At 39.2% G+C, this 20787-nt stretch overlaps 1 protein-coding gene across 17 annotated transcripts in view; it reads left to right on the top strand.

Moving 5' to 3' along the window:
* Positions 1-20787, top strand: part of DLG2 (discs large MAGUK scaffold protein 2) — a 984419-nt gene that overhangs the window by 158479 nt on the left and 805153 nt on the right. For 13 of the 17 annotated variants that reach the window (XM_068181606.1, XM_068181605.1, XM_068181599.1 and 10 more), the window contains one exon: positions 7580-7654. The exons of the other annotated variants lie outside the window; for them this stretch is intronic. In XM_068181606.1, coding sequence (XP_068037707.1) covers positions 7580-7654 — 75 coding nt within the window. The remainder of the gene's footprint in view (positions 1-7579; positions 7655-20787) is intronic. 17 annotated transcript variants of the gene reach the window in all.

The raw sequence follows: 20787 nt of genomic DNA, 5'->3' as shown, positions 1-20787 counted from the left end.
TGTTTGGGAGTTGTATTTTGAGGTTTGCTTAAGATCTCAGACCTGAATGCTTCTGTGTTTTGAGAAGTTGTACACAAAGAAGAGACACCACTTAAATAATCCAAATTTATTCAAGTTCTCAGCATTGAGCACTGGCAGCAGTAGGATTCCTGTGTCCCAGAACTGTGTCTTTCAGAATGTAAAGCAGAGAATTTGCCTTCAGAACTAGGGAGAACACTCAGTTCGAACTCTCTTTTTTAGCTACAAAAAAAAATTCCTGTCATCAAAATATTGAAAATTCTGCAACTTTTACTTCTTTTTAGAGATTCTTGTTGTTAGCTTCCAGTTAAGTAGAGATTTACACCAGATTGCTCACTAAACAGGTCTTACATTTAATTTGATTGTCACTGACCCCTGTGGAGCAATTAATTGAAATATGATTATTCACATCACTGGAAAATGGAAAAAAATGTTGGTGGTTTGTTTTGTTTTGTTTTTGGGTTTTGTTTGTGTTAATAAAAGGCTAAGTTCATTCCACTGGTGAAGAAGTTCAGCATTTGGTTTTCATTTTTGTAGCTTTTTAAAAAATTCTGTATTAGTCTAGTTTGAAAAATTAACAATCTACTTTTATGGCTGGCTATCCAGCACCTTTTCAAAGAATTTAATTCACACATTTAAAACAATGAAATAAAGAGAGAAGGAACCCCCCCTGATTTTGTATTGATGCTGGGAAGAAAAGCAGTAAGCTTGTTTACGTTGTTAACCCATCCTAAAGTTGCATGTGTACAATTTTGAATGACAAGGTTGCCAGGAGCCAGCAACATCTGTCTATCCTATTTTCTTCTGCTCATCCAGCCATGTATATGGAGCAGAGGACACCACTGTGTGCACTTTAGGAAAAATGCTGAACAGATGTGTGATCAGAACTCACAATATGCATGATGGTCATGGAAAATAAGAAGGTACAGTGGTCAGTGACAGGACAAACGTCTGGCTTATACCCAGGGTGTCCTATGACTTTTCTGTAGGTCTCTCCTACTCCACACACTCATCACCCCATTTTGTACCATGAAGTTATAAGTAAAGCAGAGGACAGCTATAAAATTTGTCTGGCTAGTTCACTTTGAAACTACATTAAGTATATCATTATAAATCCCTGTTGATAGTATGCTGTGTTTGGGAAATGTAGGAGCTGGTCTTGTATCCCAGTAGGATACTATGGATTTTCCAAGTGAGAAGGAAAACATCATTCAGCATTCAACCTACAGAACTGGCTCCCAAAACCAACTCAGTTATCTGGAGGGTGTTTTTAGGGCATGGCTGAAGAATGGAAAAATGTGGAGATGGCACCACTGGGGTGACCTCGCTGTTTGAGCCTCTCTGCGTTAGAGTGGCAGCAGAAGCAGTTCTAACATGCTCTGAGAAGGGCAGAATGGTCCATGAGATCAGGTCATCTGCTGGAGATGAGGGGTGTGGAGATGACACTGTGTGCCAGCTGCTGGTCCCACTTTGCAGATGAATCCACTAGAAGGTTCAGTTGAATTATTGATTATTTGGGCCTGATTCTAATGAAAATAGCTAATAGTTAGAATATTGATTTATGCTGACGTGACTTTGTTGTAGGCCTGTTGTCCCATCCCTTCTCCCCTGTTTGATTATGTTAATCTGAAAAATACTTAATACAGAGATTTTAAAAAGGCATATACTAAAATATTGAAGTTCAGTTTGTTTTGTGGGACTTCCTGAAAGATAAGCTGTATGTGTCTGAGAGGCTGTAGATCAGTCACAAAATTAGGAAATTATAAAGTTTGATATAGATACTGAGGTTAACCAGTACCTCAGGTGTTAAAAACTAGTATAATCTTACCAAAACTAACAGAGCTGTAGAGAGGATTTGATTTAAATGTAGCTGGATATGAAACAAACAAAAAATCCCCACATTTTTTGGACTGCATATTGTTAATAGATCTGGGCAACATTTGTTGTTTTTTCTTTCCAAGACTCCAGGCTTTGAATCATTGCAGTTTGGAGTCATAAACTGGGTAGCTAAGTTTTTTTTGTGCTGAATTTCCTGGCTATAACAAACTGAAAACAAAGGAAACATAATGATTTCCCCCCCAGAGATTCATATTTAGCAAAAATCAAAATCTTTTTCTATAGTCATTATTAGGTGCTGATGAGCACTTCAAACTGTGGTGTTTTCCTGCCAGACCCTAAAAGTGTAATAGTGCTGAATCCATAAAATTTACATGTAATTTAGTAAAGTCTATTCTAAAGTGCTACTTGAGGACAGCTTTGATGACTATGGGTTGGCTGCTGGTTAAACTACACAGGCTTAGAAGAGTAGGAAGATCCTTTTCATTGATTACCATTGATTTTAGCTGGAGAACATGCTCAGGGATGTTTGACAGATGGGGAGTGTATCTGAGTATTTATTTCAAATCTTTATTTACCAATGTTAAATTTTGGAAGAAATATTGTGAGCCTCTAGTGTTTGGATTTTAGACATTATGAATGTAAAGTGATGAGACTCATGTTGTGTTTTCTAGAAAAATAAAATCATTTGGGGGGGGAATTTCAGGAAAATTACACAGAACAAACCAATGTGCACTGCATATGTAATGTCTGGTAATTATATCTTGTCAAAAGCTCAACTTTTTCCTCCTTCGTTCTTTAGAAATGTAATAATAGTCCATTTTCCCTTGTAGTTAATTATAAATTTCAGAAAGAATTAAGTCTGTAAAATTTCTTCTTCCCTTCTTCCCCCTCCCTTGGTCTCTATGGCAGCAGCAGGAGTGGAAGGGAATTACTTTGATCTCCATTTCTGGGTGACACTTCATTTCTTCTGAGCACTGACCTTGTTTAGTGCAACTGAAATTTTCAATAGGATTTCATTAGATTATAATTTGTTGATTTTAGAGAGATGTCTTTATTGAGACTGGTTATGAGCTATTAAAGAAGAATGGTGATTTTTGTTTTTCATAAATCTATGAAGAGCTCTGTAAACTGAGGGCAGAAAATGTTCAATTAGCAGCTCAGGCAGATATGGCTGGAGCTCAATACTGCACAGCAGTGGAGAGCTGCAGAAGTGAGGCAAAGTGGAAGAAAACACTGAGCAAGAAAAATGAAACAAGAGAGCTTGATGCTGCCTCAATAAGAGTGCTGCTTAATGATCGCGGAGCTATATACATCCTTAGCAGGTCCTTTTTCTGATATTTGGAGGACCTGGGTGAAGGTGGGAAGATAATTTCCCAGTGCCAAGGTGAGCTGCATTTTTATGCATTTCGCACAGCTGGAAAAGCAGAAAAGATCTGTCTTGTGGCTCTTTTTCTCAACATAAATGTATTTCTTTACTATGTTAATCTGTTTGATACTGCTGTGCAAATTTCTTTCTCTGTCCATTTCTTTCTGTGTCCACCTGATGCAAGACTTCTGGAAAATGAGAAGATATGTGCAGTCAAGGAGAACAGAATGGTTATTTACAAGTGAATCATTAGGCCAGGGGTATGGCCTGGTATGTTATATTTTGCTCAGTCTGAGACCTCTAGTTGAGATCTACAATTTTCATGTGTCCAAAGCATCAGAGATGATAATTTGGAAGGATGTGTAGGAGTAGCTGAGAATGTTCCACTGGGATTGACTTCAGCCAATACTTTTGTTACTAGAGACCTCACTCAAGGACTTGTATACAATTTCTTTTATTTGTATTCCTAGCCATTTCAGTGGATACAAATGGAATATGACCTGTGACTTCTTTTGACTTTCATCATCAATATCTTCTCTGAGAAAGAATATTAAGTCCGATCTTAGAGAGTCCTGCATTTCAATGATCCCTGAACCTTTATATTCCTAAATATCCTCTCTGGATTTTGTTCCATCTTCCTGCAGAGCTAAGATCTGCATCTGAATGTGTCTCCAGACAGAATCATGTTAATATTTGGCCATCCAAAGTTGGTATTGATATTGATCTTTTATGTATATAAAAATCTCTCCCTGCCTATGAGAAAGTGGCAATAAGATATACCTACTTGCTCTTGAAGTCACTCAACAAAAAAGAGGACTGTTTCCTTGAAATCTTACCCAGAGCTTGCTGAGGTGCAGTTGCATCTCTGTCTCCTGAAACCTCTCTTGTGCCGTGCTACAAAGCTCTCACCTTCCAGTTCAATATTCAGTGTGCAGTTATTTCCCTCTGCAATATTGCTGTGGGCAGTGATGCGCTACCACTCTGCATTGTGTTAATGCATTTCCAAATACATTATACTGATGTTCCTAAATAGTGCTGGTAGCAGTCAGTTATTTTAACACCTGACTGAGAAAAGGATGTAAGAAAAAAATCTTGCTTAAGGGTTGCTTGCTAGGAAGGCAGGTGTTGTGCATGGACTCTGAAGGGCTTGCAGCCTTGGTTTTTTTTTTTGTTTCCTGAGCTTGGTGCCTTTTTGTCAGCTGGTTACCCCTTGGGTCTGCATTTCTGGAGGTTTGATAAACCTATAGGTTTGGGAATTACATGTGTCAGGGCCTTCAGAGAAGAAAGTGCACTGTTTCTAGCTGATTGTGGTGGTAGCATCTCTATCTGACTTTGGTTATCGCTTCATTGCTTCCTGACTATATTATTGCTGTGCAATTTATCAAGCGTTTGAAGTGTCGACCCAGAAAAAAAGCTGTGAATGATGCTGAATTCAGCAATGAGAATGAAATTATTCTTTTGTGTCCCAAGGTCTCTTTAGACAAAAATTACACAAACTTAAGATCTTATTGTGTATTTTGAAGGCTTTGATTTCATAAGCTGTGATAAAGTCTCTGCCTGAATGGCTGTGTCTATGAAATGTGTCTATCACTTTTGGAATTGTCTCAAGGGTGAAGCTTAGTGCAGAGGCTGAGTATCCTCAAAGAAAGGGAGTAGAGCAAGACTCTGGAAATCACTCATTCATGAGCTATGGAGAAACAGCCCCTCTCTTTCAATTAAAGATAGAGAAAACTTTTATTGGAACATATTCTCCCAAACAGCAGGGCAAGGTATATTTGCATACGACTATTGGCAAATATGAAAAACAAACTTGAGGTTCTTCTGTCCTCCCTTGAAGGCTGCCTGAAGAAAGACAGTTTTAAACTATGATTCTCATCACTTTTGAGATTTTTACCTTTTCACTGTAGTGGTGGGCCAAGGTCTGTAGTTCTTTTGCTTACCAAACTCCTAAGCTGAGGAAAATGTTAGCAGTAATAATCAAATTTAATTAATTCCTTCTACAGCCTGTAAATATTTGCCAATGTATTCCTATGTTTATTTGTATTGCCTACGCCTGCAGAATACTTTATGTAGTGTTGACTTTTTGGCTATTTTTTAAAATTGCCTTCTCTAGATGTGACATGTTGAAGCTTTTGGCTATTAAAAAGTCCTGAGCTCTTAGGAAGAAAAGTGTTGCCAGCAGCTGATATACAACCTTATATTGAAGACTTATTTCAACTAGGTGAGGGTGTAAGATAAGAAAGGTGTGACAAGCATTGTTTTTTACACAAGACAGAAAGAAGTGATCATTCAAATAAGAAATAAGCTGTAATTTTCAAAAATAATCCAACTCCAAATCCCCAAAAAGCTGTAGAAGAAAGGTTCCCAGTCCTTGTCCTTGAACTACATGCATTTTTCAGACAGTACCAGTGCAATGTCATGTTACCAGCACAGTAATTCAAATATCCAGCTGTGAAAGGCCAAACACTGCAGGTCACCCTACATCCCAGAGGAACAACCAGCACAGCTCTTGCCCTGAAAAATTGGGAACTCTGTAGAACTGTTGCCTCTGAGCAATTCCCAGTTACTGCTGTGTCTTTGACCTTTGAATATGCACAAGTGCCAGGGGATTCTAGGCCTTGGGAAAATTTAGGTATGAATCTCAAAGACAAGAGTACTTGAAGAGAATAAGCCCCTCCTGCTATGTGATTTGGAGCTTTTAATTTGCAAAAGTGTCCTCTTAAAAATGTGAGGAGTCTTTTTGAGGAGTCTCCTGACAAAGTTATACATAGTTTGCTCTGTAAGATCAGGCTTTTCAATCAGAAAAATGTTTTCAGTCCAAAGCACATTATTAATTTCTTTGCCTTTAACTTGCCTTGGAATAAAGAATGAAAATGTACAATTGTTAAAGTAAAAATAATTACTAGTGTTTCATGACATATTTTTAATCAGAATTCATTTATAGTTTTATTATTTTGATAGGATTACGCTGTTTGCTGTTGCATTCATCCCTTCCTTACAGGAGATAACAAACACATGCAGGATTCTGGTGCCATAGTAGTGACTTTTTCAAATCCTTATAAACGGGACTTTCTAAACTTTCATCTAAAAATGCAATGAATCTTGCTTGCTAGCTGTTTTTCAGAATATTTCTTGAAGTTGTCTAATTGAAAATGTTAAAAATAACCAGTGTTAAGTTGTGGAGAATACAAAGTTTAATCTGATATCCACATTTCTTCTTTTTTTTTTTTTTTTTTTACTTGTAAAAGTAGTACTGCACTGCTTTACAAATGTTAACTTTTTGGAGATAAAGAATAAAGCACTAGTAGTTTTAAAATTAGACTCAAAACTGAAAATTGTGTGAAATCTAATCATTAGTGTTTGCAGAGCTTTTTCTCCTTTACTCTCAGCATGGGGAAAAGAAAGGTGCAATGTAGCTGCTTGTGATATATCAGGCTAAAATCAAAATAAAAAGAAGAATGATTTTTTTTTTTCCACTACTTCCAGCTTCAGGAAAATACCTGGTTACAAGAGTCCTCCAATTCAGGGAGCTAAATAATAGTTTGACTCTTATGTGAAATGCTGAGAGTAATGGTGGCAGACACCAGAATTTATTCTGAACTTTTCTTCAGGGAGTCTGACCCAGTCTACTTTGCAATTCATTCTGATGGGCTCCAAACCTTGGCTGAAATGTAATTGAATTACAGCAAATGCAAGGGAAATTACAGGAAGATCAGCCTGAAGGCCTGATGGTTGCATCTTGCACTGCCATGTAGAATGTTAGACTTTAAATTAACCCCTCACTCATTTTGTTTTGCAAAGTTTCAGGGAACTGCAGGAGTCTTGGGTACCTGCTCAAGTTCTCCAGGGACCCACCTGGGGAGCAAGCAGAACATTTTGCTCAGAAAAGAAACATGCCTTAAAAATTTGGGGCATATTTACTCTTCCTAGAAAATAGCCCTTATGGATGTTTCAGACTGCATCTATCACTGGTTCAAAGAGGACATTGTGGAAAAAATGTAGCCTATCATGAAATGGGGGCAAAAAGCCAATCTCTACCTCCTGACTAACGCTCCGCCGTTCTCTGAATGCTCCACTGTGGAGGGAAGGCAGATGGCACATGCTTGGGGTTGAGAGTGGATGTATTTCCATCCACGTAACCCAGAACCTCAATGCAAAATTAATAGTCAACTCATGAGGCCTTTTTGGTCCTGAAAACTGCAGATTATTCTTCCTACATGACAGTGGAAAATGACTTTGTGAGGTGTGATGACTACGAGCAAACTCCTAGATGCTCCCTATGGAATCGAGCCCATTGCACCTAGTGATTGCAGCACGTACTGTGTTGTGTGTAATGCCCTTTTCACTTATTTGCAGCAGAGCCATGGCAGATGCCCATCTCACAAATGCTCAGTCGAAACACCTGCCTGGATACCCATTCAGCACTCTACCGTAAGTTTGAGCCTTTTAATACAAAGATTTGAGGGACTGAATTGTAAGTCTCTGTGCTTGGAGCAGCCCTGGGAGGGCAACATAATTAATGCATTTGAGAAAGAACAGTAATGAGTCCTAAGTCTAGACCAGGCTCCTTGGGAAGTCTAAACTGTTGATGTGTTGGGTTGTGGCTTAGCAGTGCTTCTCCAGAAGTTCAGACTCTTTAGGAATTTAATGCATTCAACTTGGAGCAGTGGAGATCAGTGAAAAGTGTGATATAGGGTGATGATGGAGTGCGGAGTTACTGTTGATTTCTGTAACTGGGCCCCAGCTGAGTGTGGTGACTGGGAGCCATCCAGATCCAGGTGGTGATGCAGGGAAGAGGAGATGCATCTTTCCTTTTCCACATTCTCATGGAAGAAAGACTGATAATTCCAAGTGCTTTACAGACTATTAAGTGGGAATTTGCCCTGCACAGGTAACAACAGCTTTTGGGATGATGGATAATGAGTAAAACTTGGTCTGCTGAGTTTATAGGAAATTTTTGCTGTAAATGCTTTCTTCCTCTTGCAAATTAGATGACTTCAGTGAGATTTGCTTTTAACTGTCAAAGACAGAGTAATATTTGAGAAGGAAAAAACCTAACTGCGGTAAAGTTGACACTGCTTTGATTTATATCTTGTCTGAGCATGCATTGTAGATAGAGCCAAATCTTTGGGTGTTGGAAGTTAGAGGGCTGACTAATAGAGCTATGATGATTTATTGCACCTAAGGAATTGGCAAGATTTCACTGACATTTCCGTTGGCTCTGGACCACAGCATGATGTTGGTCCACAGCTATCAACTTGTCACTTTTTACGAGTAGATGAATGAGAAAAAAATTGAAGTTGTCACTCTCCCTCAGTCTCTCGCTAATCTTGCAAGTGATTGTAAACTCTGGGGTTTTGATTGTCTTTATATTATGTTAAAATTATTTATGTTATTGTTTATCTGTATGATGAGACCTGCTTAAAAATATCGATTGAACAGTTGAGCTATCCAGTTTTTTACCAGGTGAGGATCTAGGCCAGTAACTTATTAACTCATTCTAATTATTAGTTTCCATTTTCAAAGACTTTGGACTGACTGTGGTGTGGTTTGTGTAGTTTTGTGTTCATATTAAGAGGGTTGCAGTATGAGCACAAGAATGGTAGTGTGAGGCTTTGAGAACTGGAACTGTGCTGGACATTTGTGGCAAATCAAGAGCAATTGCACTCAATGCAACATCATGACCTGACTTTTACATAGTGGCTTAAAATGCCTTGGGCATTTTTTAGGATACTTGTTTCTTAAACCATAAAAAACAAGTGTTTGAGTATTCTTTGCTTGTCTTTTGTTAGATATCTATGCATGCATAGCTAATATAGTGTCACAAAAAATGGCAAACTGAGGACTGAACTTTGTCTTGCTAAGCATGAGAAATTGTCTAAGATCAGAATAACTTCAGGTGTTGTTTTTTAAAAACTGTTAGAGTGGAAACTGATTTTGGGACCAATACTAGCTGATATCTTAATCAACAACATGACAATGATATTGAGTGTACCTCCAGCAAATTTGTCGATAACACCAAGCTGAATGGTGCAGTTGTTATGCTGGAGGGAGGAGATGCCATCCAGAGGGACTGTCACAGGCTAGAGACGTGCACCAATGTGAACCTCATTAAGGTTAACATGGCCAAGTGCAAGGGGCTGCACCTGAGTCAAGATAATCACCAGTGTCAGCACATACTGTGAGATGTGAGATAAATGAATTGAGAGCAGCCCTGTGGAGAAGGAATTGGGGGTACTGCTGGATAAAAACCTGGACATGAACTGACAATGCACACTCCCAGCCCAGAATGCCAATTGCATCCTGGCCTTCATCCAAAGCAGTGTGGCCAGCAGAGTGAGGGGATTCTGCCCCTTAACTCTTCTGTGATGAGACCCCACCAGGAATGCTGCATCCAGCTCTGGGATCCCAGCATAAGAAGGATGTGGACCTGCTAGAGTAGGTCTAGAGGAGGCCAAGGAAATGGTCAGAAGGCTGGAGCATCTCTTCAGCAGAGACAGTGTCTGTTCGCCCTGGAGAAGAGAGGCCTTATTGTGGCCTTTCCCCATTTAAAGGAGGTGTATAAGGGAAGACAGGGACAAACTTTTTAGTAGGATCTTTAACGACAGGACAAGGAGTCATATTTTTAACCTGAAAGAGGGTAGAGTTAGATTGGACATAAAATGGAATTCTTTTCTATGAGGTTGGTGAGACACTGAAACAGGTTGCCCAGAGAAGCTGTGGATGCTTTATGTCTAGAAGTGCTCAAGTTTAGGCTGGATGAGATTTTGGGCAAGGTGATCTAGTAAAAGGCATTCCTGCCCATGGGTGGGACTAGATGGTCTTTTAAGGTCTTTTCTAACCCAGACAATTCTGAGAGTGAAGGCAAATAAGTTGTAATTCCTAAGTACCTTCTGCTTTTTTTTTATCAAACAATATTCTACGCAGCCAAACAGATTTTTTTGTCTGTCTTATCTGTATCACATATTTATAGGCACATTTTACTATACTTGAGTAGACTTATTTTCCTGGGAGATTAATGCAGACAGTTGGAGAAAATTAAATCAGACAGAAATTAACTTCTAAGTGGTCGATATTTTTCCCTATTTTTTTTAACAGTGTTTTTTTAGCTGACTTGCCTTTATCACAGAAAAATATCTGTGAAACATCAGCATTTTGATAGAAAGCTGATTAATGAAATGAAAACTTCTAGTGACACATCAAAGCATATTGCCTCCAATAAAATCTTGTAGGGGGAAAAAAAGCAGACATCTGGCCAGTTGTGATGACTCTATTAGATGACAACAGCATGTGTTTGGATGTCTCTCAACAGTGGTAGAGGGAACAGTGTCGAACAACAAAGAAAAAACAAACTGCTAGAAAAAGTATCCTGTTTCATCAGTTGTGCTGTCTGTGTCACTGAGGATGGCATGTGTCTGGGCTCTCCTTTTTCAGCATTTTTTGTAAAAACAGTTTTCTCTCTTGGGAGTGCCTTTTGCATCTAGTGCAAGAACCAGGAGATCTGGCATCATTGCTGTTATGGAACAGTCTGAATTTTGCCATCCCTAATTTACCATGCTGTTTGAATTTGTTGATGATTCTTTCAGTTAAGATTCTCAATTCTGTTTGGCAACTCACCATCTGCAAAAGGGGCCATAAGTGCATACTGACTTTCTGTGCCTTCACAATGTCCTTAATTAGATTAATTTTGAGTCTGAGAGTTTTAATCAAGGGAATTACCTAAGGGTGGCTTTGTCTGCACTTGCACTTTTAGTCATGTCTTCCAAAGGATTGTAGTGTTTGATATAAAATACTCCAAAAGAAGTTCACTGTACTGCTCTCTATCATACTATTATTCCCTGTCACTGCGGCTGCTCACTAGCTAGATCCATTATGTAAAGATAATGAAGTGTCAGAAGCTGCACCTGTGTTGCAAAAACATTTGGGGCTGTCTTTCCTTCTAGCCCACTTGACAGCTTTTCTTGAGCTTGGCATTCAGCACAAGGATTCACCTTAGATCACCCTGCAGCATATATAGGATCCCTCTGCATTTCCCTGCTGCATTCTCAGCAGAGCTCTTTGGCCCTCTGTTCTAGCCCACGGAAAAAAATCCCAGTTGGGCATCATTTGCCATAGAGAAGTAGCAGGAAGAAGCAGTAAAAGGGGTGTGAGCACAAAAGAAAAAGGATCTGGCCCATGCCTTAAGCAGAGCCTCATTTAGCATCAGATGCCTCCTCAATGTGAAGAGGGGGACAGTGACTTTCAGGGAAGGTGAACCTAAAGAAGGTCCTTGCAGGGTAAATGCAGCAGCTGTATCTGCTGCCATAGCTCATTGACTGCAGATTTACATGGGTGCCAGGCTGCTCTGCAGCTGAACTCTCAGCTGAACCTTTTGAACCCTGCAGTTGAACTTTCTGCCCCTTGATTTGCCTATATCCATAGCACAAGGAGAGCAAGTATCACTCCTCTTTGAACCTGCATATGTTCTTGTTTTATTTACATGGGATAGATCTGTATGCAGAGGATATAGTTATTCCTGTTTTTTCTTTTCCTGGTTTATTTGGAACACTGGAGGAACAGGAATGCACTAATGCCCTGCACAATTCTGAATTTAGCCTGCCTGATTGGAGAGTTAACCCATTAACATTCCTGGTTTAAACAAATCAAGGCTTTTGTGTTGAGATTCACTTCACAGGAGTTGTTTTAAAGAAATTTGTACTTTTGGAAGATGACTTGGAAGATGCAAGTTAGTTTCGGTGTTTGTGCTCTATGTAAAGAATGTTCTGACATGATATGGAGCCAAGCAGAAACATATTGAAACATGCATGTTCTGATTTGGTCTAGGGCTATGAACCTGGAAGAATTATTTCTGAAACCAGTCTTGCTTTTGTTAAACACAAAACAAATAGAAATCTCTGTTTGGCAGGGCACAAAACAAATAGAAGCCTCTGTTTGGCAGGAGTCAGCTGTCTCCTGGGACTAGCGTTGTGACTCTAACGATGTCCCATCCTTTCCTGTGTAGATGTACTCTATAAAATAAACAGATTGCTCTGCACTTCAAGAAATGCATTTTGCAGGGACTCTTTAAGCTTTAAGTCTTTTTTTTATTAAACCCCTGTTGGCTAACACATTTCACTCACAATCCAGGTGGTGGTGAATGCTTTTTGTGGATAAAGTGAAATATTTGAGAATAGAGCTATTAAAACAGTGCTTCTTCTGTCTTTCACCTGTGTTTGATGGCAATGGAAAATTCTGAGTGCTAAAACCCAGTTTTATTTTTAAAGGAGATATTAAAGTAATGCCATGCATATTTCTGCTAGGTCTCTATATTCCTGCAGATCTTCATTCCTTAGCCTCCTGTACCTCTCCTTGCCCAGTGCTCAATGCAGTTTATTGTCCAATTCTTTAAAAGACGTGGTTAAAAAAAGTCTGTCTGTACCCTGCAATGCTGCATCTGTTACCAACTGACAGCTATGAAGTTGCTTTTCAAAATAGCCACTTAAATCCCCATTCCTCTTGGAAAGCTCTCTGATGCTTCCTTCTTGTTTTCACCACCCCTCCTTAGCCTTCCCTGGGGAAAAACATGCTGTTCTTATTGTTGACAGTAGCTGGAGGTGCTGAAGATTCTCTCCTGTAACCTGATTTATGGATTCAGTGGGGAAAATTAGGCTTACTAGGCTAAGGTAGTGTTGGATTAGCAGCAAACCACAGCACATCCTAGCAGGGCAACAAATGCTTCATGCTTGGATAGATAGAGGCATAGGCTAGCAGAGTATCTGTAAACAGAAGGGATTAAGTTTAGGAGGAAATTTTTAGAGAGATAAGGCAAACAGAGCCATTTACTCCACTATTTTTTCAAATAGAAGGGAGGAACTGGGATAGAAGATTTCTTAAAATGGCTATAGCCCTTTGATAAAGAAATATATATACCTAATTTGTAACATATATGGTCCTTCATCCCATTGCAGTTCCCAGGGGAAGGGTTTCAAAAATGCAAAACTAGCTCAGAAACCCTGAAGATAAGTTGATAATACATTTAAAATTTTTTATGATAAACATTAAGCTGCTCAAAACCATTATCTGCAGAGTGACCCACATAGCTGCTTGACATCATCATCAGGAAACATTTTGCATGAGTTATTTACTATGAGTAATCTCATTAAGCACACATTATGTATAGGACATTTGCTGTCTTTATTACTTTCTTTGTTTTATGGAAAGCACCAGGCTGTTTCTGCAGCAGTCCCAGTCACAGAAGTGTAGCAGTGCATAATTTAGAGCAAAATATTTCTAACTTGGTTATAGAAATTTTGTTTAAGCTGAAACCTAATATTGATCTTTATGAGAGCAACTATTAAAGGTACTTTTATGGAAAAGCAAATATAGATTTAACTACTTAAAATCATTGCAGCTTATGAGGTTTATGAGCAAAAAAATAAAAATCTTTAACACTTAATTTTCTTCTGGACACTATTTTAAAATTCTGTTTTAAGTGCTCATTTAGCCAGGCAGCATTTTGACAGTGTTGCTGAAGTTTAAAACCAATGTGTACATCCAATTTCTGCAGTATTTATTATTTATTATTCCCAGAGGGAAAGAACTGTTTGAGTACAGTTTTTGTGATAGGCTATACATAGCTTGGGGGTTACATACCAGGGATATTGGTAATCAAAAGCCATACTCTCCTGACATGGGAAATTCCATGCTAAAGTCAAACATGAGTGAGTCAAACATTCTGGGTTTATGGTGATATACACAAAACCCAGGTTAGCTCTGCTCTTTATTTACAACCTGCAATAACCAGAAAATATGGCTATTATGACTGCTTAGATGTGTTTCTAGTCCCCAGTAAAGTCAGCAAATTTGTTTTCATTATATTTCTCTTAGATGTGCTGCAGCCTAAAGTGAAGCAGTGATCTAATATTTTTTTAATAGGAAACCAAAGAAGTTGAATATATAACTTTAAAAAAACATATGTGTATCTAGCAAACAGGTGAAGGGGAGCTCAAATGGAAAAGTAGGACTCTTCCTTAGAGGTCAGTAACTCCTGTCATGGTATCTCACTATATATTAGCAGGCAGCCTGATTTTGCCTCATACTGTAGTAAAAATCCATAGAAGAAACTTTGTGGGAGAAGCAGTTGTGGCACAAAAAAGATAGAAACTGTGCCTTGATCAGCAGTATTTGATAGTGATGCTGACAGTGAAATTCACCTGTCCAGATTTATGTTGTTGGAGAGCTCTAAACACTTTTGAGGGACAGTTCACCTTTACACTGATATGAATGTATTGGATTATGGGAGGCTGTGTTTCTCTTGACTAATGATACAAAAGACCTGGGCAGCCAGCTCTGACGCAGTGTCTGAACCGAAGGTATATCCCATGGTTTTCTCAGTGTTGCCCAAGTCTGTGGCAAAGTGTTAACGTACAACAGACGCACAGGTATGAGACTTTCCTTCTAGGTACTCCAAACACACATCTCATTATAGTTATCCTTTTGGAACCGTAAAATCATTAAGCTTGGAAATGACCTCTAAGATTATGGAGTCAAACAGTTAACCCAGCACTGCTCACCACTAAGCCAAGTCACCAAGTCATCTGCATGCCTTTTGGACAGCTCCAAAAGTGGTGATTCCACCACTTCCCTGGGCAGCTTGTTTCAATGACTGTCCATCTTTTCAGTGACTAATTTTTTCCTACTATCCTGACTAAACCTCCCCAGGTGCATCTTGTGTCCATTCCCTCACATTCTGTCACTTGCTACTTGGGGGAAGAGATTGATTTCCACCTCTCTACAACCTCCTTTAAGGCAGTTTAAGAGAACAAGAAGGTCCCAGCTCAGCCTCTTTTTCTCCAAACTAAACACCCCTGACTTCCTCAGCTGTTCCTCATAACTTGTGCTCCAGACCCTTCCCCGGCTCTGTTGCCCTTCTCTGGACACACTCCAGCCCCTCAATGTCCTTCTTGCAGTGAGGGGCCCAGAACTGAACACAGGATTCGAGGTGAGGCCTCACCAGTGCTGAGTACAGGGGACAATCCTGGTCCTGGTGGCCACACCATTGCTGATCCAGGCCAGGATGGCATCGGCCTTCTTGGCCACTCGGGCACACGCTGGATCATGTTCAGCTGCTGTCAACCAGCACCCCAGGGTCTTTTCTGCTGGGCAGGATTCTGGCTGTTCTGCCCCCAGCCTTTAGCACTGCCTGGGGTTGTTGTGACCCAAGTGCAGAACCCACCACTGGGCCTTGTTGAACCTCATACAATCGGCCTCAGCCCATCAATCCAGCCTGTCTGGATCCCTCTACAGAGCCTTACTATCATCCATAGATAGGTAGAGCTGCTACTGACTTCCAGGCAAAATGCAAATGAAAATAGGATTGGATCTGGGCACAGCCCAAGCTGTGTAGAGGTATTACAACATTTCACAGAATCTGGTATTATACCTAATGCCTTTTTCCTTAATACCTTGAAAAAAAATCTGTTTAACATAATAGACCATATGTTTTAGTGGCATTTTCATTGGTACTTTTAGATTGCAAGTCCTATTTTTCATTCAGTACATACATACTGTATAATGTCATTTGCACTTAAAGGGCTCTGGGAACCTAAAAGTCTCTCTTTATCACATAAATGGCTATAAACAGTCATATTAGCAAATGTGTTCTGCAAAGATTTATTCCTGGAAAGTTCTGAATGTCTCCTGTGAAGTGTTTGGGGGTTTTCCCTTTGACGCTGTTGGTATCATTCATATGCCACTCTAAATAAGCACGGGAATCCTGCCCTGGGACTGGGACAGTTTATATATCAGGGAGGTTTTGCACAGGCATTTCACAAGAAATGAATGTAAGAAGCTTCTTTGAATGCTGATAGAAATTACTCTTCCCTGCAGAGTACTCATTTCTTTGCTGTTTGAAACTTTTTTTTTTCAGTTGTGAACAAATGCAAATTAGGATTTGTTTGCTTTTTTTGTTTGTTCTGGGTTCTCTAAGGAAGCAGGGAATATAAATTTCCTGTAAAACATATAATTGGTAAGCTGTTACATGTCACTGGAGGAGAGAGAATTATAGGTCTAAATGTACTCTGTTTTCAGGGTTTTGAAAACCAGAGCTTCAATTATCCATGCAAACAGACCTGATTTCTATCATCCCTTCCTGGGATTTGAGCCTTGCCAAAAAGGGTGCTCAGCCCAGTTTGTTGGTGACTCTTGGAGCTTTGGTACCCATCTCTCTGTGTCAGTGACCCTGCATGAATTTTTCTTGGTGGACATCTGCCTTTTTTGCATCATGACTCACCATCGTATGTGAAGCCACAGGTCTAAATATTTGCTTGAAGGGTTTAGCATTAATTAGGGATTCAGACGCATTCTGTCAGTCATTCTATCAGTACCTATTCATATAATCCACAGCAGGGTCACCTCTCCTCCCTTGGATGCTTCACTAGATTTCCTCAGCATCTGAGCATCTCAGCATGTTAATTTGTTTTCACAAGATCCTTGTGAAGAAGTTGGGAAAAGCTGTTATCCCCATTTTAAAAATAAGGGTGAGAAGCAGAGAGATGGAGAATATGACTGAATTATATAGGGATACACTGAGCATATCAGCTCTGGAACAAGTGCTGCACTGAGGGTAATTAACCCAATTAACCCATAATAATGCTAATAGTCCATGCATGATATCACATGTTTGTACTTTTCTGTGCCATGCAACTGGTTAGCTCTTGAAGCAACCTTTGTAACATAACAGTGAATGACAGAACAGAATATTACTCCTCTATGGAAAGGGACATTTAAAAAAATATTCACCATCACAGGTGTAACTTCAGAAGAGGGTTTTGCTACATCAGTTTGGTGGCCTGGGCCACCCCTTTGCTGAATTATTTTGTGAGCTGGGCTCTGGCTGAGGAGCAAGGAGACAGTGACAATCTGCAGGAACTGTCAGATCTGCAAGCTGCTTCAATGTCACTGTCTTTGTTCAGAGTTGCATTTCAGGGCAGCATTATTTAGAGGCTACACATTCTCTATTCCTCTGAATTGTTTATAATATATGGTGGAAACATCTAAAACAGGATGCTGTAGAATGAAAGAAAAAGCAAAACCACAGGAAAGTTGAAGCTTTTCCTCCCACAAGTATATATTATGTATATGTATTTTTATACATAGATTTCAGTATCTTCTTTTTCATGCGTCTGGTGTCAGCTCCTGAGTTTACCCCAGTTGTACTTATCTCTGCTGCAGAAATAACTCTCTGTCCCTGTCTCCAGTTAATCTAAACCTGAAAGTTTTCACTCCTGTTCTTTTTCACTGTGCCACCTGCCTCTCAGTCTTACTGCTATGTTACTCCCTTCTTTGCCACCAGTGTCAGATTTTCTGAGAGAAGCCTGGGTCTTGAAATATTTTGGGAGTGGAAGGATGGGTAAGGGAGTGCTCTTCCATGTTTTGGTGCTCGCTTTTCACCCACAGAACAGCTCTCACATTTTCTTCTTCCCTGCCATGTCCTTATTTCTGAGGTACTTAGGGATATTCCTATTTGGATAAACATTTACTATTTTTAAACTTTTTATCCTTGCAGAATAGGTAATCAGAAAAATCCAGTCATGAGTGAAGAACTGTAATTTCTAACACTGGATAGCCACCTAAAAATATTTAAATGTCATGACTGTAGCAGAAAGGCAATACTTAGTTAAAGGATGGGGGATAAACCTCAGGAGAGGGAACCCAGTCATCTGCTGTTACAGGGAACACAGTCATGTAAAACCTCACTTGAGAATTTGGAAATTATTCACTGTCAGACACTTCTAACTTCTGCTGTCATCCTATGCTGGTCTCTGCTACTGGATGAATGTGTAAGATAAAGCACGTACCACACTATTTAAAGATTGGTCTCACTAAGAAGCCAGGTGAATAACTGAGAATTTGCGGTCTGTCTGGATTTGTCCTGCTACTGTAAAACAGAACTGAGTGTGCTGGTGTGTTGCATCTCTGCACAACGGAGCCTTTAGGATTGTAAGCTCAGCCCAGGTCTGCCTGCTAAAAAGCAAATTTAGTCACATTTGGTGTTAGCAGACTCAGTCATTTTTAATGGTTCATAAAACTTAAAACTGGCCACAGGAGAGAGAACAAAAGTCCCAAAGGATCTCTGTACTGCTGCAGATGGTAGACTTCTATGGTTGATGCTTAGAGATAAGGTCTGGTAAGAGTACAGAGTAATATTTCCCTCGGAATATCTTTCCTGCTTCCAGCAATCAGGAGTTTAATGGCTTTTGAGTTTGAGGTTACAGCTTCTGCTAGACCAAAACACCTTAAAATAAGAATTGGATGAGTGGGACAAAACTCTGCTATCATATATGTAAAGCTAGATTCGCACCAGTGGAACAGGGCAGGGTTTGGTTTCTCCCTCTCTCCCTTGATAGTAAAAGTGATTAAATTTTGGAAGTTCGGATCCTCTCCTGCACTTTTTTTTAAAATAAAGAACTGGTTTGATAATAAAATTTTGGCATTTACTTTTATCCGTTCTTAAGTATAGTAAAGACTGTTTTAGTTATTAGGTACTGCTTATCAGTTTTTTAGTGCAGTATATATTCTACTTTAATAATATCTGCTCAGCTATGCATTTTCTGCCCCTCACGATATGTGCATGAAAGGTGCCTTTAGACATTTAAGGGGGTGATTTGAATAATGATTTTTTTTCAGCTGTCCTTCATTAAATTCAAATTGCCACTAACTTTCTGCAACATCACTTCTATGGAAACTCAGTATCCCCTAAAATAAAAAAATGTCTTTGAGCAGATCTTTCCATTTTTCTTATTTATTTTCTACTGCTTTTTGAGTAATATTTGTTGCATAGTGATTGATCTGAAATTTGAAGACCTTGTGAAGTTATTCACAGTATTTCTTTTCCATCTAATGGTAGTTTTTTGAATGAGACCTTCTTTTATTTCAGCAAAATCAGTGACAAAATTGATTTTGAAGTGAAAGTAGAAAGGTGTCCTCAGTTTATCACCTCTGAAAATGAAAAAAAATTGAATTCACAGCATTCACAGTAGTAGTTTACCATATTGCATGTTTATTGTGTTCTTAGATGTGCTTAACTGCTGTTAAGCAGTAAAATCCAAGAAAATGGAGATTATTGAATGGTCTGTTTACTAAACCAGTCTTGACATCTTTATGCATACACGTGTGATTATGTTGCCACTTCCAAATGGTATTTTGGATGTGGGGGTTCACCATTATTTTTTGGTTTTACCTTGTTTAGTGGAGATAATCTACAGAATCAGGACAGCTTTGTTGGGGGTGGGAGTTGTTTTGTGTTCTGGTTCATAGGTAATTAACAGAATTGTCAGTTCATTTCCAAGTACTTGTTGCTCGTGAATTTACATAAAATGGAGAGCATCATTGTTAGTCTGAGACAGAGTGGGATTGGGAAAAAGCATCCAGAAATTATTCCAGGGGAACTTCTGAGTTCTGGCTTGCTTCCAACATACCCGAAGAAGAATGATCCTGTCTGTTCCTTGGCTTACACCAAGCTAGATAGACAAATTGCTTTCTGCTTTCCTTGGGATCTCAAATTTCTTTGAGATCTATTCATACATACAGTACAGCATAACTGTGGTATGATTTCAAATTCTATATGTAATTTTCCAGGGTCAGCATTAAGTACTTTTTGTCTTGAAACAGAGATTGAAAGTTATTGAAAAACACATATTTTATTGTATTAAAAAGGACTTGACATTTTAATTTTTTTTGGGAGTGGGGGGAAGTGAGACAAGACAGGAGGCGGGAAAAAAGCTCATTGTTTTGGGAGTTTTGTTTTTGAGTGCAAACCCAAAATATTGGCATAATAGCATACTTTATAATTGAATTTTAGAAAAAACAACTTCAGAAATTTATGCATAATAGATGCAGGTTGAAACTTTCAATGTTCAAGGTGGTTAGAACTTTTTTGCTTTAAAGTAACTTGACTAAAAAGCATACACAAGTAAATGCTAATTGTTTTTTAACAGTTTTTTATTCAGTTCTTACCACTGCAGTCTTTATATCTTTGTTCTTGACTTACTTTTTCTATTTGTTCTTCACTGACTAAAGATACTGTCACACCCGCATAAGGCTCAAGTTTATCTTGCTTTCTGAACAGGAGCCAGAAGACCCCAGCTGCTATGAGATTGAAAAGGCTGAAGAATAACAAAAAACACTTGTTCTCACCTCTATTCCCTACCCAGGATGAGCTCCCCCAGTCTAGCAGACGTGGATGCATCTCAGGACCATGAAGTCCTGGTTCCACATAAGCAATTTAGACTGAAATGCATCTTGGATAAAATTTAAGTTTCCAAGTCCGAGTAGGCAGTTCATGAAGCCCATGTCCATTCCCATCCCTGTCTTCTCCCCTGCTTATATGTCTCTAAGGTTTTAGCCACCAGACTTGCCAGAAGTAGATTTCCCATCCTTTTTGCTGAAGCTTCCTTCATCTCTCCAGGTACAACTGGCCACATTTTGCAGGGAGTATGGAGACTTCCTCTGCCTGAACCTTATTTGTTGCTGCTGGTGATCGTACTCTTGAGAGTGAAGCATATGCTGAGGTCTGAATTTCCCTT

This window comes from Anomalospiza imberbis, chromosome 2, assembly GCF_031753505.1.
Source record: "Anomalospiza imberbis isolate Cuckoo-Finch-1a 21T00152 chromosome 2, ASM3175350v1, whole genome shotgun sequence".
In the NCBI taxonomy this organism is placed as follows: domain Eukaryota; kingdom Metazoa; phylum Chordata; class Aves; order Passeriformes; family Viduidae; genus Anomalospiza; species Anomalospiza imberbis.
This window is presented reverse-complemented; position numbering and strand designations above follow the sequence as displayed.